Here is a 19,140-nt window from a genome sequence, read left to right on the forward strand (position 1 = left end):
ATTAAATATTTATAATATCATTCAATTAATTTAAAGATTATGAAGTGTATGATAAAATTAATTAATTATTAATTATTATAATCATTAAAAAAAATTGTCATATAGTAATACACATTCTATAATGATACAATATGTGTTATTAAAAACTACTTTTACTTATACAACAAATATAATATATGTTAATATATTTTTAAAAAATATGAATATAAATTATAGTGACATACAAAATATATTATTAAATATAATTTAAAATTAATATTAAAATTATATATAACTATATATATATCAAATAAATATATATTTACATATATTATATCTATAATAACACTTATAATAACACTTTTATATTTGTGATTATATGTAATATTTTTTATAATAAATATATCCTCTATAATATTTCTTATAATGAATATATCCTCTTAAAGCCTTAGAATAATTTCAGTAAAAAATCTTCACTGATAATATATCAAATTTAAACTCTACGAGACCAATAATGAAAAAGACATCAGATAACCTTAACGCACTTTCCGCTGATCAGTGCGTGGAAAGAAGAGAAGGGGTTGGGAACCAAGAAAATGCGAGTGAAATGAAGAGTAGAACTTAAAATAATAAACAGAAAAGTTTAATATGCCTCGATCTTCTTAGCTCCATTTTTCTGCATGCTTAGAAAATTTAACCAATCTCGTCATACTACAAATATGCATAGCAGGGTGAATGAAAAGGGCACTAATTTATTTTAATCTAAAGGCTAAAAGGCTATTTGTACTAGAATGATGCTTTTTTTGTCACGGAAATTCTCCTTTAAGCCCATTTTGACAAAGACAACAACAACAACAACAGAGATGAAACTGTGCAATAATGGACTCCAAAGCTAGCTTGTCCTTTGCTTTGCCCCCACTACTCCACAACCGTCCCCTCTTTTATCAAAAATTAAAGCCACCATTTTTAAAAGGGATCAGCTTTCAGCATTCAAAAGAATATTCATGGATCTCTCTCCTTTCAAACCTTCAATAGTTTTCGAACACCAAACTTTTTAGCCTTCATCAAGCACTCAGTTCCCACCTTTTCCTCTCTGCAAAGTTTCCAGATACTAAATTCTGTTCCTCCATAATATATATATATATATATATATATATATATATATCCACCTTTGCCTTTATTGTTATTTTTCCCTTTCACATAGAGATCAAAGTAAATAAAGGGAAAAAAATTTAAACTTCACAACAAAATATCAACTTAGATTTTTTTCACACTCCCATTTTACACTTAATTTACACATTTCTTTTTTTCCTTTTCTTCATCACATTACTTCTCAGATTTATTACACTCTGTCATCCTTCCAAAGTGTATATTCTCAAATGAGTGTGGGAAAAAACCATTTTTCATTGAATCTGTATCATCAAATCAAATCCACCCGTTGGTTGATGAATGTTGGCAAATGGTTTTGCACACCAACACCAAGGAAGTCCCTAGTTTGCCCCCCTCCACTTTCTTCATTCAGAATGTGTCTACGTTTGAGAGGGTGCATTTGTGACATGTCACATGCAGAGTTATCTGCCTCGCTCAGCACAAAACTTGAACCGTACATGCCACTAAACTTGTTATTATTCCCATCTTGACCTTGGCTGTTACCACATTTCAAACCTAAGCTCCCAAGCCATGAAGGGTCACTCGAGGTTGCTCCAATTTGAGCAGCTTTCTGCAACAAAGCTGTGGCTGACATGTTTGAGGATGTTTGGTGGGGTTGGTGTTGGGAACTATACAAGGAAGGAACACTTGTGTTGTTGTTGCATAGAGGAAGTGAAGTGGTGCTAGTTGTTAGCTCTTGGCTAGTATTGGAAAGCTTAGTTCCAAACACCCAACTTAGCTGATAGTTATTAGAAGGTGGAAGATTTGAGCATTGGACAAGTGAGTTGCCACCATATATTGTTCCTGAGCTTGTGGCAGAACCAAGTTGATGATGAATCTCACGCAAATTGCTGTTGACCATTGTTTCTTGAGCCTGAGAAGATGTTTGACCCATCCAAAGGGGTAGCCCCCTAGATGTTTGGTTACTTGTTTCGTCAGTGTTTGAAACTGGCTTGAAAATTGAGGGAAAATGGGTAGCCATGTTATGGCCTAGGGATGTTCCCATAACGTTGTAACCAATGTTACCCCCTAACGAGGTGTTCATGTCTGATACTGCATTTACCCTAGCTGTTTCTTCTGCCAAGGCATCACAGAAGGCCCTGTGAGTGATGAAGCTATCCCTCCTGCTCAACCAAAATTAATGTTAAATCATAAGCACAATAGTAACAATAATCTAATTAAAAAGACATACAATTTTTATTTTATTTTTATCGATCAGAATTCCAATGATGGCTACAAACTTCAAAACTAAAATTTTGTATTTATATTAATTCAACTCTACCACTATTTCTCAACGAAAAATTATAAGCAAAACTCGGGTAATTAATATTGTGATTTATAGGAATAAAATCTTGCTCCTCCATTTTGGTGCATTGGAACTCGTGTCAACGTAAAACTCGCTTTAAATATATGTTTGGTTTCATTATTTTTAACCAATCAAATGTTATTTGCTTCGTGGTAGCAAATAGTTATTTTTCGATTTTAATGCATTATTCGTACTAATGTGAAGACAAACACCTCCAACAATAGCTCGACAAAAGTCCAAACGTGAGTAACATGATAACATGACTGAGACATATTATGACTTGTACTAACTAGCCTGTAGGGTTATAACCTCAAACTATATATTGCCAAGAAAAAACTGAATTAATAATCACATAAGGTAACTAAGATAATTCCAAACCAAGAACTTTTGTCGTTTAGGGCTAATGTTACCAAAAGGCTTATCAAAAACTTGTGTGGCTTCTTTCAACTCCTTTGTTTGAACTAAGCCTCATCAATATTATTCCTGAAAGCCAAATAGACTTGGCATAAACCCAGAGAGAGATATGTTTTTGGACCACTATAAATCTGTTTGAATATAGTCTAGAAATATTTTTGAAAGTTTGTCGATAGTAAAGTTGTTAAAAGTCCTTTTAAACATATATTAAAGCATGCTCATGTATAGTCGTGTTACCACTTTTACAAAACAAGAAAGAAAAAAAAAACTTGTTATTCCTATATAAGATTGGTAACAGGGTTATGTCATGATTCAGATGGATAGGTTAGTTACCTTGAAAAGATAGTTCCACAGTCACATTTGTATTCTCTGGTACCACAGGTTTTGGAGTGGGCTTTCCAATCTGACTGCACAGCATAACGCTTTGAGCACTTCTCACACTTCCACTTCTTTTCTCCGTGCTTTCTGCAAAAGTGCTTCTTTATCCCAGTTAAGTCTCCAAGAGCCCTTGAAGGGTCGTGGTGGACACAACTCTTCTCAGGACACACATAAACCCTCTTTTTTGCTTCCTTCCCCGTTCTCTGCTTAAGCTTCCAAGGAAGGTTGTGTCCACGTCGATGGAGTTGAAGATTTTGATCCCTTTGGAAACCCTTCCCACAAGTTTCACACAAGAATCTGTTGGTAGCCATGAGGGTCTTTGGTGATAAGGCTATGACTTCAGCTTCAGGATCTGTGCAAAGAGAAAGATTCCCATGATAAATCATTTGTGTAACTCTTTTCTTTTGATGAGAAAGCAAATTAGCTTTGAATATACCTACGATGATAAAGCTTGTATGAAAGAGATCGAGCATGTCTGAATACAGGTTTAGAAACACTTTTAAAAACTATTTTACTTAGAAAAAAATTCTTTATTTTAAGTAATGAAGCTGTAAAAAAATGTTTCTAAGTTTATATCCAAATAGATTGATGATGATGAGAAAATAGTGAAGCTGGTATGAAAGAAACAAGCATGCCTGGGTTTCCTGGGAGGTTCCTCTTCCTCTTCAAAACATGATGAGGAGGATTGTTATTATTTGATGCAGCAGAAGAAGCAGTTAGGTTCTGATGGAAAGCATGTGTGATTTCTCCTTCATCCATCTTTCTTAGCATCTTCAAACTGTTTCTCAGTACTTTGACTCAATTTACAATAAGAAACTCACACAAAGAGTTCAGTGAGGGAAGAAGTATATTAGTGGCTGAATTAGGAGAAAACCCAAGAGAATGGGCAGCTAGACTTGTTAATTATATATGCCTCCAACCCTAAACAGCACAAACTGATATATGCAAGATGGGATCCCCTCTCTCTTGTGTTTGAATTGATTTAATCTACTTTTTAGGTGGAATGAAAAATAAATAAAAGAAAAACAAGATGCTGTTGGAGGCGGTGAAAAGTTAAAGAGGAAAGAGAGATATAGAGTGAGAGAGATAAAGGAGGGGGCAAAGAAAGAGAGAAGAAGTGAAGGAAAGGTGTGTATGATGACACATGATGAGGTCGATCAGAAGAAAGTTAATGTCCATTTGGAATGATTATCCCATAATTGTTGTTGTATTATTATTTATTTTTTAATCGTTTCTCATCCAATAACTTTTTCTGGTAGTTTGTTTATTTTATAGAGTAAGAAATCATGTCTTTCCTGTATGTGTGCATCGGAAGATAAGTATATACTTATGAATAGTAATGCTCAATTTGCTAGAAAGCAGAAAGAAATTGAAGCAACAACATATATGGTATTTCATCGCTTTAGTTGTGTATATGTAGCCATCAAAGCACCCCCATCCAAATCATTCCAGATTTTATGTTATACAAATTTTCTTTTTTGTAAAGGCATCTTTTAGCTTTTCTTTTTACAACACAGCACTAAAACAAATGTCATTTACTAACAATTTAGAATTAGATCAACCATATTTTTAATTTGTCTTATAAAATTCAAAGTATTATTATAATATTATAAGTTTATATAATTAATGTAGTAAGATATATTATACTACCAAATTGTTTTATAGGTATGGAATATTGGCACATCCAATTTTATTATATATAATGCATAAATCTAAATAGTTTAATTTTCTGTCAAGACAATCATAAAATTGGAAATTTTTATCTGGTAATAATAGATAACAATTATTTATAATGTTATAATGTGTAAATTTTAGCATTATGTAGTTAAACAATATATTTAATGAGTTTATATGAAACTACAAGATATATTTTATAGTATATATTTCAAAATAAATAATATCAATATAAATATATAGTATAATGTATTAGTAAAATCTTATTAATTAAATTAAAAAATATTATTCGTATATAATTATTAGAAAAGGCATCAATTTAAGAAAATAGAAAACATCAAAATATAGTAGGATGATGTGAAATATAATCCAATTTAATTTCCAACAAAATACGCTAATAAGTATAATTCTAAAAGGTGAATCTATCAAAAATGATTTGGAGTCAAGTCATGTTAATAAGACATGACACGTGATATATACCCTTAAAATAATTAATAATGTAAATATTTGGGAGTTTGAAAGAAACATTATTTTTTTCTTCTCATAACTTGATTGACCTCGCAATTTTTTGTTTCATATAAGCAATTTTCTTTTTCTTTTTGTACACAAAAAAAAAATAATGCAAATTAATTTCTTTATATATCTCACCATATTTGAACTGAAATGGGAAAAAAGTGTAATCAGGCACTACCATCTAATTAAGGATCTATTATTTTGTTATTCATTCGATGAAATTTACACACTTCACAAAGTAAAATGCACAATTTCAAGCCCCTTTCTCTCAGAGCCAAAATTTCTTCTTCAACCTAGAATTTTCGTGAGTTTTTAGACTAACTGATTAAATATACGGCTAGCTTATGTTATATGTCCAAATTGATATATATTTAGTATACACGTTTGTCATACTTGTTTGCATATATATAAAAGGTTACATAATCATGCCTCTATAAAACTGGTTTCTCGAAAAGCATTATTTCAGCAGATTTGGTCATGCAGCTGCTAGATATTAATATGACAGCTTGAATTACCCTCACTACTGCAGCTATTTAACTCCAATGCAAGTTTTGTTTCTCTCCTCAAGAGAAAATCATTGTGTTTCATGTGTGTGATGAGTGTGACTTGGAAAGACAAGCCTACCCAATCACAACACCTTTCTTTAACGTTGATGTTCCACAAAAGGCAAAATATACACGATCATGAGTCTTTTGAACCTAGTCAAACCGAAAGTGAATGTCATTTATCGATGAAGATTGATATAGATATCAAAATATTTGTAAAATGTCATTGCTAAACATATGGTGCTTTTTTTTTTTTTTATGTATCAAAATTATAATGAAAATAATTAAGATCAAATTTTGAATATTATTTTAACTCTTTACTATTAAACCGATTCTAGCTGTTCAATATTCTAAACTTACCACTATAAAAATTGGAAGTTGAAATGGGTAGCTACATGTTCATTGTTTTGAACTCTTCTTAAAAAACAGCCATGCACGTGTGTCCATGCACTATCAAACTGTCAATTAATTGAAGGTAAAATCCAAAGAAAACGACGGAAAAAAACACAGAAAAGGGAATAATCGTCCATATGACATGACCATGTCTCACATGGACTGAATTCCTAGCTTATTAATGTTTTTTAATTTACATCAAACTAACATATATAGTTGTACATTTCTAGGTTCTTAACTCTTATTAGTGTTGGTATTCTATCTCGATTACAAGTATTTTATCATTAACTATTGCTATCATCACATCATTCTGTGATGTAACCAAGCAGTGAAGCATAATTTTAATTAACTTCTTAACATGAACTGAAGGTCACGAAGTTGATTTATCAATTTTTTAGCTGCAGATCGATATATATAGCCAACCAACCTTATTACCTTTTTTTGTTGTAAATTTTTGGATGGTAGATATTTTACTTTAGAGCTTTTTCTGAGCATCTTTAACGTACACTTTCTTTTTCTTTTAAATAAAGTTTTTTTTTTATACATCTTTTAAATAAAGGTTTAACTTAGCTGGAAATGTTTTAACCTTGGGACTAATGTAATGGTTTAAACCGGAAAAACGATTTTTTTTCCTAGTAATAATATATATATTTAAATAAAGCTGCATCTACCTTTTTAATTCATTTATTAATGAGGTATATAGTCCTATAAGATTATCAGAGGAGGGTATGAATGAAACAAAAGTCTTCCCCACTATCGTCAACCATTCCACCACAAAAGGAAGAAAAAAGGAGGAAGAATAGTTGCTTACCCTCAACGCTATGCTCTTTTTCTTTCCCTTTAGGATACAAGTATTTAAATTTATTTGAAATGCATTTCCAGAATATGCCATCATTTAATAAGAAATTTAATTTAATTTACTAAATTTAATATTTTACGTATTATTTAACTCATTGAGTAATAGAACAACGTATCAATTAATGATCATATATGATTTTTATATTTATATATATTCCATTAAGATAATGCTGTAATTATATTTACTAGAATCGCATGGTTGTGATATAACACATAAAATGATAATGTGTATGTGGTTTTTCAAAATATATTTGAATTTAGTTTTGATGATCAGATTTCATATTTTTGTTTATAGTTTTTTTTTCTTAGTAGATTTTTAATTCCTTAAAAAGTAGTCTATGTTACTACCTCGCGGTGACTTTACATGTATCTGATTTTCATGAAATTGCATATAACATGATAAATTTAGATAATATTATAATAAATTATTAACAATTGGTAACTAAAGATAATTATTTTAAAATATAATTTATGAAACTAATGATTTTTTTTCTAAACATTAATTACATTTAATCGTATTTACGTATACTATATACTAATTAAAATTATATAACATATTTTAGTTTATATTGTTGTTAAGAGTTTTCACACTTGATGTATAGTGTTGGAGTTAATACTAGGTGGTCCAAAATAGGGGGAAAAAAGAATACGAAGTTACTATAAAAACTAAGGGAGACAGCCAGCTGACAAAGGCAGTGAATTTTTGGAAGTTTGAGCAGTCGTCTCCTTGTGGGCTGACTTTTCCAATTAATTTTCCAAATCCTTAATCATAATCTAATGATGTTTCTCTTTTCTAACATTGTTTAATATAAATCTTTGGAGTTTTGTTGTTGAACTGTGGTGGCACTAGAATATTCTCTACCCCTCCAACACTTCACCCAAAGACTCCAACTTTCAAGGCCTCGTGAGATTCCTATTCAAATATTGCACAGGGTCCCCCCACAACCCATTCTCTCTCTCTTTCTCGCTTATCATAGTTAATTAGAAATTAGAAATAGTAGCCATTTGAAAACAAGAGATTTAGGAAAAGCAAACTGTTGTCAACAAGGCTATGTTCGTTTCTTACTTTGTCCTTCTTGAAAAACCAAGTATTGGAATTGATTGTGAAATCTAATTAAGGGCATCTTTACATGTATATATATAAGGAATTCACTTCCAAATTAGAATTATATTAATTAATGAAAAAGTTACTCTTTGTTATATTATTAGTTTTGTTGGACATAGAGATAGTATTGATACATATTTATGATTTAGTTCAAATATGCTCTAAGTAAAGAAAAAGTATTTCCCTACCAATTTGAATTGCATGTAATTAATTAGATGTAACTTACATTTTGTCATCTTTTTATCCACAAAAACATAGTTTATATGAAATTATGCAGTTTTATTTCTAGGTTGCTTCAATATTTATTAAATCAAGTTATAACATCCCTATGCTATTATGAATGTCACACAATTAAAACATTCAAAATCAAATGCATAAACATAAGGTTAATTATATAGAATTAGTAGCTAAAAAGGGTAGTCTTGTAAAGTGCAAAAATTCAACGAGATATAATTAAATTGGAATAATTTTCCAATACTGTTAGATCTAGGATTCCAGCACAGGAACTCACATGCCTGTGCTTATCAAAAGCTGGAGAATATGTGTCTCGCTCTCTTTTTTTTTATGTTACTCAAATAATAATTCTTTTCTTTAATATTCTTCCGTTTCCTTTATTTTATATTTTAATTTTAGGTCATTTTCTATACACATGACAAGATGGTAGAAGATCTTATTGCGTTTTAGCAAAACCAACTTTACAGGGGAAAATAAGGCAACACATGAATATTCTTTTGGATTTGCAAATTTGTACTTCACTTTTCGAGAGATATGCTTGGTTTCTTTATAGTGCATAATTGCATCAATATGTTTCTTCATTAGAATAACAATGTAAAAGATCAAAGTTTCATAATTTTGTTTTTCATTTTCAAACCTACTATTCTTCTAAATATACTTCATTGTTTATCAATTATAATTTTTTTTTAATTGGCTTTCAATTCAAATTATATACGTGACACAAAGTTAACTCTTCTTTAAGTATTTAATATAACTACATATTCAAGATTTAAACTTAAAATTATTAATAATTAATATTAAAATAATTTCATGCCAATTAATCTATATGTGCTTAGTAATCAATAATAATTTTATATTTATAAGTCTCTATCTTAAAAGTTATTTATTTATATAATTTAATGAAAGTGGCGTGAATGTTTTCATTATATTATGAATCAATAATAAATTCATGACAAAAGGAAGGGTGCTAAAAAAAATTTCAACAAATTTTTTTTTTTAAATAAGTACAAGATGTAGTCCTTCAAGTTAAGAATTTGTGTTCTTCCTCAACTCTCACAATCTGATATTACTCCACAATCAGGTGGGATACTTTGAATGAAACTCTAACATTCAAGTTAGAGGTATTCAAACAAGTGGATTAAGTATAGATTTAGTAAAAGTATCTTATGATTGTGTAATGATCTTATTTATATAGTATAGTGTTATGTTACATTTCTTTAATTGACATATTAATGTATTTCATTGGTCATTTAATGACAATGATAAGTAGAGGTAAATGTTACTCTTTTATTCTTGTTAATGGTCAAATAATTACCTAAAGGAGCTTCTGGATAGGTTTTTGGTCCTTTTAAGAAACATATTAATCTTATCCATATACAAGCCTTTCTAGAATAATTCGAGGACATTATAGCTATTGGAAAAGGAGATTGCTTTGAGGCACAAGTGTGTCTTGAGTAGCAAATGAGACCGAAAGCATGTTTCTTTTATATATACAACTATATATTTCTTCATGTCAGGATGACAAGTACAAAAACGCATACACTCATAATAGAGAATAGAAAGTGAAAATTGAGTAAAAAAACCTTATTATCACGCTTATATATTACACATGACTACATTTCTCTTATTAATGAGCAGTAATACAAACATGTATGTATAAAATAAATTGAAAAATAATACAAACATATAACAACGACAAACTAAGGTATACAGATAATACATACAAACTATACCATCAAAATATACTATCAGACAATACCATGATACATGTATAAACTAAACTTTCATATTATATACAAACTAAACATGTAGACTATATATACAAATGATACATGCATACTATACATTTGAATTATAATATTCAACATTTCCTTTTAATCGAATATTGTTCCAATGACACAACTCCTAACATCTCTCTTAACTCCTTTAATCTATTTGCTTTCAATGCTTTAGTAAAAACAATTGCAACTTGTAACTTAATACAATAATAGACCAACTTTAATTTTCCTTTACTCACTTAGTCTCTTAAGAAATGAAACCTACTCTCTATATGCCTGCTTCTTCCATGGCAATGCTTAGCCAATCTTATAGATGACTTGTTATCAACAAACAACTATACTAGTTTCTTGTACTTAATCTTCAACTCTTCAAGCAGTAATTTCAACCATAAAATATGATATGTTGCGTGTGAAGAAGCTATATACTATGCCTCACAAGAAGATAGAGCACCACATTTTGCTTCTTTGAACACCAAGAAATTGGTGCATTCAGAAATAAAACAAGTAACCAAAAGTACTTTTTCTACCCACTTTATCTTCACACTAGTGAAAATGCTTCAAATTTTGTCACACACTACTCCTTTATCTTAGGAAATAACAAACCAAACTCTTATGTTCCCTTCAGGTACCTCAGAATATGTTTGGTCGTAGCTATGTGTGAGACTCTTAGATGACTCACGAACCTGCCAATCAACCCAACTGCAAAACTAATAATATCAAGCCTACTATTACACAGAAATCTTAGCAATCCCACAATTTGCTTATACAATGTGCCATCAATACACTTCTGTTTCTCCTTTTACCAACTTCATATTTGTCTCAACTAGGATCACTACTTCATCGCAATTCTCCATTTCAAACCTTTTCAGCACCTCCTGGATATATTTTTTCTAATGAAGAAAAACATCCTTGTTGGCATAAATATTAACCTCTAAACCAAGGAAGTAATTGAGAATTTCCAAGTTAGTCATCTCAAATTTTGACTCCATTCTCCCCTTGAATTCCTCAATTTCAAAGTTATTATTGCTTGTAACAAGAAGGTCATCTAAATACAAACATACCATAATCAAATCAACATCATTTTTCATCTTCACATATATCTCAAACTCCACTAAACATTTTGAGAACCTATGTTGGTGCAAAAAAGCATTTATTCTCTTGTTCCAAGCCTAAAGTGCTTGTTTCAAGCCATACAAGGCTTTTCTCAACTTGTATAATGTATGTTCTCTTCCCTTCAACTCAAATACTAGTGGTTGTAACACATACACCTCTTCCTCTAGTGAACTGTTAAGAAATATATTTCACATCTAATTGAAACAAAGGCCAACCTCTAGAGCTAGAAATAGCAATTACTAGCCTAATAGTTTCAATTCTTGCAACGGGAGCAAATACCTCAATGTAGTCTACTCCAACCTTTTGATGAAAGTCTCTAGCAATTAGTCTTGCCTTATGCTTTGCAATTGAACCATCTACTTTCAACTTTAGCTTAAACACCAACTTCACATTAATTGGTTGCTTTGTAGTTGGAGGATCTACAAGCTCCCATGATTCCTCTCTATATGATTAATTTCTTCATTTATAACACCATTCCATTTTTCTTGTTTAAGAGTTTGCTCCCAATTTTTTGGTTCTAAGTTTGCCATGAAAACCAAATTCACTAGCTCGCCATCATATGAAATGACATCGTTTGGAAACAATTCATGATCTACAAGTTTGCTTAATGAAAATCCCCGCCTCTATGATCTTCTCTTTTATTGTTGCACACTAAGAACTAAAGTATTAGGTTCAACTTGTTCATCCCCTTCAAGTTCAAGTTAAACATTGGTGCCTAAATCTGATTTATTCTCCCAACTAAATGATGTTGTCTCATCCACAATAATATCCTGACTAATAACAACCTTCCTTTAACTTGGATTGTACAACTTGTATGCTTTTATTGAGTGATACCCAATTAACATAAGTAGGGGTGAGCATAAAACTGAGACCTGAACCGAACCCGAAAAATCCGATAAAAAATATTACTTTTGGGTGGGTTCGAGCGAGTTTTATGGGTAAATCGGGTTAAAATTTTGATTTCATATGAGTTATATTGGGCAGGTTCGGTTTTGAATTTTTAAACCCGCTAAAAATCAAAACCCAACCGAAAATGAGATAAGTTTAGATTTTTATTTTTTTTGTATAACTAAACAACAATGGTCCAAACTCAAAAGTCTTTATTTCAAGTATAATATAGCCATTAATTTGTAACTTATTTTTTTTCCTTTTTCTCATAACCTAGATATTTCTTTTGTCTTCTCCTTCCTCATTTAACTTCTCAACACACTAGTCCATTTTTAGAGTTTTCTTTTTGTTTCTTTCTTTGTCGTCTTTCTTTTCCATCTTCCTATCTCCATTTTGAGTACAACTTGTGCGGCTATGATTTCTTATGAATTTTGTAATCTATCTTTAGATTTCTTTTGCATGTAACAACTATGGATTTTGTTATCTTTTATTTTTGCTTCTTTAGTTTGTGAATATTTCATCTACGAATCTACTTACACCATCTATTGTCATCTTTATTCTATTTTTGTACTATTTTAAAAATATTTTTTTGACCATTTTAAGCTACAACTTCATTAAGATAACTTGGTCTACAAAAAACCTTAAACCCGATTGTACCCACCTGCTCAAAACCGAATCTGTTTCAACCCGAACCACCTCAAATCGAAAGCTTAGTCGGTCGAATATAGGTCACATTTTTTCAAAGTCGATTTACAACGGGTTGAATATTTTTCACCCGAACCCGACCGAACCCACCCATTGCCCACCCCTAAACATAAGTGTTTCACTCTTATCATTCGGTTTCTCCTCTTTTGATCTAGAATGTGCCTGTAACATAGGGAACCTAAAATTATTAGATGATTAACACTTGGTTTATGCCTACTTCATGTTTTGCCCTCATTCTCCTTGAAGGACATTTGTTCAACACATATGCTATAATAGATATTACCTCTCCCCAATAGATATTAGGCATTCCCTTTCCTTTCAACAGACACCTTGCCATGTTAAATAAAGTTTTATTCCTACTTTTAGCCAATCCATTATGTTGAAAGGTATATAGGGAGCAATCACCTCATGTTCAATACCCTTCCTCTAACAAAAATCATGAAACTCCTTAGAGTTATATTCTCCACCTCCATCAATTCTTAGAATTTTCAATTTATGGTCACTTATGGTCACTTTGCCTCTCAACCAGTGAACAAAATTTCACAAATATAGAAAACACATTAGTCTTTTCTTTAATCAAATACAACCACACCTTTCTAGTGTATTCGTCCACAAAAGTCATGAAATATTTGTTACCTCCTAATGATGGAGTTTCAATCAAGCCACATACATCTGAATGAACCATTTCTAATGATTGTCTTCCACGAAAATGTGTAAAAGACTTGAAAGTTTTCCTCAATTGCTTACAAACAAGACACCTTTCACAAACTTGTTCTAGTGGTTTAATGGAAGACATCCCAATCACCATTTGCTTCGTTCCAAGTTGATTTAGACTTTTAAAATTCAAATGCCCAAATCTATAATGTCATAGCCACCTCTCATCCTTAATATTTGTGACTAACAGTCACTACACCTATATTGCATTCAAATACACTTTGAAGGTTCTATTCTTGGACAAAGGAGTCTTTAACACCAATATTTACTTTGAATCAAATATCTCTATGTGATTTTCCTTTGTACTCATTGTGAAGTCCTTCTCTAGCAACTATTCCAAACTGAGTAAATTGATTTTCATTGATGTACATACAAAACATTAATCACATATGCATATTTTCCATCCTTCATCTTGATCATAACCTGTCTCATTCCCTCTGCTATAATGGTACTATTATCTGTAAACTTCACCTTACCCCTACGCTTGCATCAAAATCAAGTAGGCAATCTCCATGTCTTGTCATATGATTTGAACAACCTATGTCAAGATACCAAGATTTAGAGTTATCACCATTAGAGTCTATGGTTACCATCAACAACACTTTATTAAAATCTGACCCTTCGTCTTGAACACGATATTCTTCACCATCAGATTTTTCCTTTCCCTCTTTACCACTTTTGCATTCTTTTGCATTCTTTTGCAAAATGCCCTCACTTTTGGCAATTGTAATGCTGGATTTTCTTCTTCTCAAACTTATTATTTTCCCAAGTATTAGAACTACCTATCGTCTGTTTGAAGACTTGGCTTGATCATGTTTAGTTAGACATTGATCTTGACCATTTGATCATGAGTCACCAATTCCACAACTTTTGCCACCTTTTCCTTTCTTGTTCCAACCACCTGTACCTTTCTTTTTGTAGTTGGTTTAAGCCAGTAATATTTATTCTTGAATATTTAATTTCACCATTCCTCCTCTTATTTAGTCTCTATTCATGAGCTTTAAGGGAATTTCGCAACTCCTCTACCTTCATCATCTCAAGATCTTTGCATTCCTTGATTGCCACCATAAATGATCAAAATGAGGAGTCAAAGTTCTTAGCACTTTGATTACAATTTGTTGATCTAAAAACTTTTCATTACAAGATTTCATCTAATTAGCGAGGACTTGTATTCGATTGAAATAATCAGTTATGGTCTCTTGACCATTTATAAACAACAACTCATATTGTCTTCAAAGAGATTGAAGCTTCACCTTATTAGCACCTCCATAAGCTTGGTGTAGAATATCTCAAGCTTCTTTTGTCGAATTAGTTGAGCAAATTTTCACAAAATTTGTAGAATCCACACAATGATGGATCAAGAAAAGAGCTATATAGTCTTTCTTCTTCGGCTCTCTGTAAGTTGCCTATTGTGCCTTTATAGCACATTATTTCACTTCTTGATCAATTTCATTTTTCACTTCTTGATCAATTTCATTTTTCACAATTTCCAATCCTTCTTGGAAACCAAAAAGGACATCATCTTCACACACCACTAATTGAAATTGTGACGCCCAAATTATATAATAATAATTATATCTAATATTTTTGCAATTTTATCATTAACAATATATATATATATATATATATATATATATATTTTTAATGAAGATAAAGATAAAGAAAAAGAATATTTTGTGAATTTATTACATGACATATCAATTTAAAATATTTACAATAATGTATTATTTTACACAATATTTCTTTATTTCACTTCTATTATAATATTTACATTGATAGTGAGAATAAATTTACAATAACAAATAAAATTATAATAGATTCATCAAATAGCCTCCCCATTCCAATTCCTTCCAAAGAAGACAGCAACAATAACCACTGCAAAATGATCTGTAATCCCAAGTAGATCCATCTATTTTATAATATATTTAATTTTAAAAACAAAGAAAAGAGAGGAGTGAGAACAATATCCAATAAATACAATAATTCAAAAGAATATACAGAATTATTTATAATCAGTATTAAACATATATATATATATATGCAAAATATATATACAGATCATATATTAGATTTTTATGATACAATAAAATTCGAATTATATTTGTAGTGACTAATCAGGATAAATGAGCATCATCATAATATCAACCAATAAAAGGATATTTCACCTTAACCAACAATAGGATATTTCACCTTCATTTCTTACTCATTTAAATCCCCAAGGTCAAACCTCCAGCTACAAATAATTCAAACTTTATCTTCTATGGCCATAGAACAATATTTATCTTCATAAATACGTGAAAAAAATAACAAGACGAGTCCAAGATATCACAATTATATCATAGTTGATTATAAATATATTTACAATAAATATATTTACGTAAAAAGAATATATTAAGAGTACCAATGATATAAATAAATATGACAATCATTATAAAATAATTAAACAATATAAAATATGAACATCTTAATAATTATTATAGATAAAAATAATCATAAGTTGAGCAAATAAATGAGGTTAGGGACACCCACTAAATAAATATACTTAAAAAAATAACATAAAAAAATAACTATAATAGTATATAAAATTTTAAAGAGATAAGGTTCTCCTCCCCTTACCTTAGAATGTAGACTTATCAAGAGTTAGTTGTGTAAAAATTTTACTATTCTCTTTCTGCTCACTAAAATATTTATAACGAAAGTTCTAGATCTTCATTGTACCTGATTTTGGTGCCCTTAGAAAGATAACATCCAAGACTACGACTTTTATGAAGATCATAAAATCCAACTCTGTCAATATAATACTCTGCCAATATAATACTTGTACTAGCAAAACTACAGCTAAGACATTCCCTGCATGGATCAGCAAAAAAAAAAAAAACGCACCAAAGTATAAAGCCTTAAAAATACCTTAAAACACTTCCAAACCATTATTTAAGTTTCTTCCTACAATCCTAAACCAAACAACTTACCTATTTAGCACAGAGAACTTAGAAACTAAAATAAAATCCTCATACAGCCTAACCCATAAAAAAATCAATAGGTAAGCATCAAATTTAATAAATCATATAATAAGATTTAAAAGTAATAAAGGAAATATAAATTAATTCCAGTAAAGGTGGTAGTGCCTCCTAGTTAGGAATAATTTATAATTTCTAAATCATGTAATAAAAAAAATAACAAAGATGCACACTTTAGCCTTTTATTAAGAATATGTAAAACTCCAATTCTCAACATCCTCCTTGGATTCGATCGCTGCAACTATAAACTTCTTCTACCAAACAAGCATAGTAAATTCATAACTCACGGCCGATTGGATCGACCTGCTCTAATACCACTTAATGTAACGCCTGATTTATATAATAAATATTATATAAGAAAATATATAATTATTATTATATAAATCAGGTGTTACAGAAATGTCTACCATAAAAAATAGGTAAGTTGGTAGGGAAAGCCCCATAAGAATCAGCCATGATTCATTCTTCCAACACCACACATTAAAGTAGAAGCATCCACATATGGATAATAGAAACTCACAAAAAAGAGTTTCCCGCACAACACAATGTTTTGTAATCTAGTGGATTTCACATACACCACCCATAGGTCCCTCATAATCAACAAGCTTTTAATTCCAATTTGTTGGCAATGACATGCACATAAAAACACACACACACATGCACACTCATAATAAATAATAGAGAGTGAAAACTGAGTAAAAAACTTTATTATCACACTTGTGTATTACATATGACTACTCAGCTCTCTTAATGAATAGTAATACAAACTTGTATTGATAAAGTATATTGATAGATGATATAAACATATAACATTAAAAAACTAAAGCGTACAAATGATATCTACATACTACATTATACATCAGACAATGCATATACACACTAAACTTTCAGACTATAAATACATAGACTATACATTCAAATGATACATATAGGCTATACATTTAAATTAATATTCAACACTTTAAACCCCTTCATGTTGAAATCCCCTTCGATAATTCCACTACAAAAATTATAGCGAGCACAAGTGCTTTCGACTTTCGAAACCTATGATTAGCGCCCAAACCATCGCGGAATTTCACCTAGCTGTTGCTCAAACTCTCTGTATTAGTTCACTTTTCGGGAGATATGCTTGGTTTCCTTATAAAGCATAATTGCGTATGTATGTTTCTTCAATAGAATAACAATGTAACATATCAAAGTTTCATAATTTCATTTTTCATTTTCAAACATACTATACTAATTGAATGATTATATAAAAACAAATATTTGCATTATCAATATATAATGTACGTTAACAAATGTTTAAAAAATTCGTCAAAAACAACTCCTTATTAATCATGCAATGTGTTGGGAAATTCAATTTCAAGTTATATATATTAATTCACTTTGTTGGCATGCAGTTGTTTATTTCATTAACCATTATTATAAGGAAATTGGTTGAAGATATAAAACAGAATTTTTTATATTAAAATGAGCATTTTATTATATCATAAATATAAAAAATATTTAACATACTTTTTAAGGATTTTTTAACTAACTAGTTTCTTAAGTATATTAGATAAGGAATCAATAATATTTTTTTTTTCGAAATTCACATTAGAAATTATACTAAATTATATTAAGAATATTTTTTAATAACAAAATATTTTTATTCTTTCATAAGTACTTTCACGGCACTGGTTGGAAAAAAAAAAAAAAAAACAGATATTCCACGTTAATTAAAATTTTAAGTACTTTAAAAGTATCTGTACGTTAATCTACAAAATAATCTTTTGTATCCTTTTCATGTGTAATGTTGTATTCTTTGAAATTATTTTATTAGTCCAACTCATTAAATTAATTTATTTTTACTAGGTTGATTTTTATAAAAATAAAATGATATATTTAGTCATAATTTATATTTACGACGAATTCCTATTTTTACAAAAAATATTTAAGACGACGATCAAACCATCTCAATTATTAGTTAATGAATACAAATACCATATCATTAATTTAAACTCACAACTTTTGATGAATGAAAGACTACCCTAATAGATATGAGTGAATATCGTTATATTTAAGTTACATAAATTTACAGATCAAATAAGTTACATAAAATTATTTTTTGTAAGCTAACAAAACAGATTGAATGCATAATAATTAAGGAAGTGTGCTTTCCTAATTTAATGGACTTAATTAATTACTACCTTTTAGTCTTAATTATAAATAACATAAGATAAATTATTAAGATAAAAAATAATTAATATAATTGCTTGTAATGAATTATATTAATTCAAGTTTTAATTTATTTTAAATATTTTTTTTTATTTTAAGTGGTTGTTGTATTTAATGTTAATAATAATTAATAAGTAAATACATAGAAAATAAAGTTAAT

General features: G+C 29.8%; 1 protein-coding gene across 1 annotated transcript; it reads right to left on the bottom strand.

Moving 5' to 3' along the window:
- Positions 1-1,217: 1,217 nt before the first annotated feature.
- LOC109806439 (zinc finger protein MAGPIE) lies at positions 1,218-4,351 on the bottom strand. The gene is made up of 3 exons (XM_020368847.3): positions 3,862-4,351; positions 3,182-3,578; positions 1,218-2,252 (listed from the first exon to the last, which is right to left on the bottom strand). Exons 1-3 carry the CDS (start codon positions 3,995-3,997, stop codon positions 1,400-1,402), a joined length of 1,386 nt encoding a protein of 461 aa, XP_020224436.1. The 5' UTR covers positions 3,998-4,351; the 3' UTR covers positions 1,218-1,399.
- Between the last annotated feature and the right edge of the window lie 14,789 nt (positions 4,352-19,140).

This window comes from Cajanus cajan, chromosome 8 (assembly GCF_000230855.2).
Source record: "Cajanus cajan strain Asha chromosome 8, NIPB_CcT2T_4, whole genome shotgun sequence".
Lineage (NCBI taxonomy): Eukaryota > Viridiplantae > Streptophyta > Magnoliopsida > Fabales > Fabaceae > Cajanus > Cajanus cajan.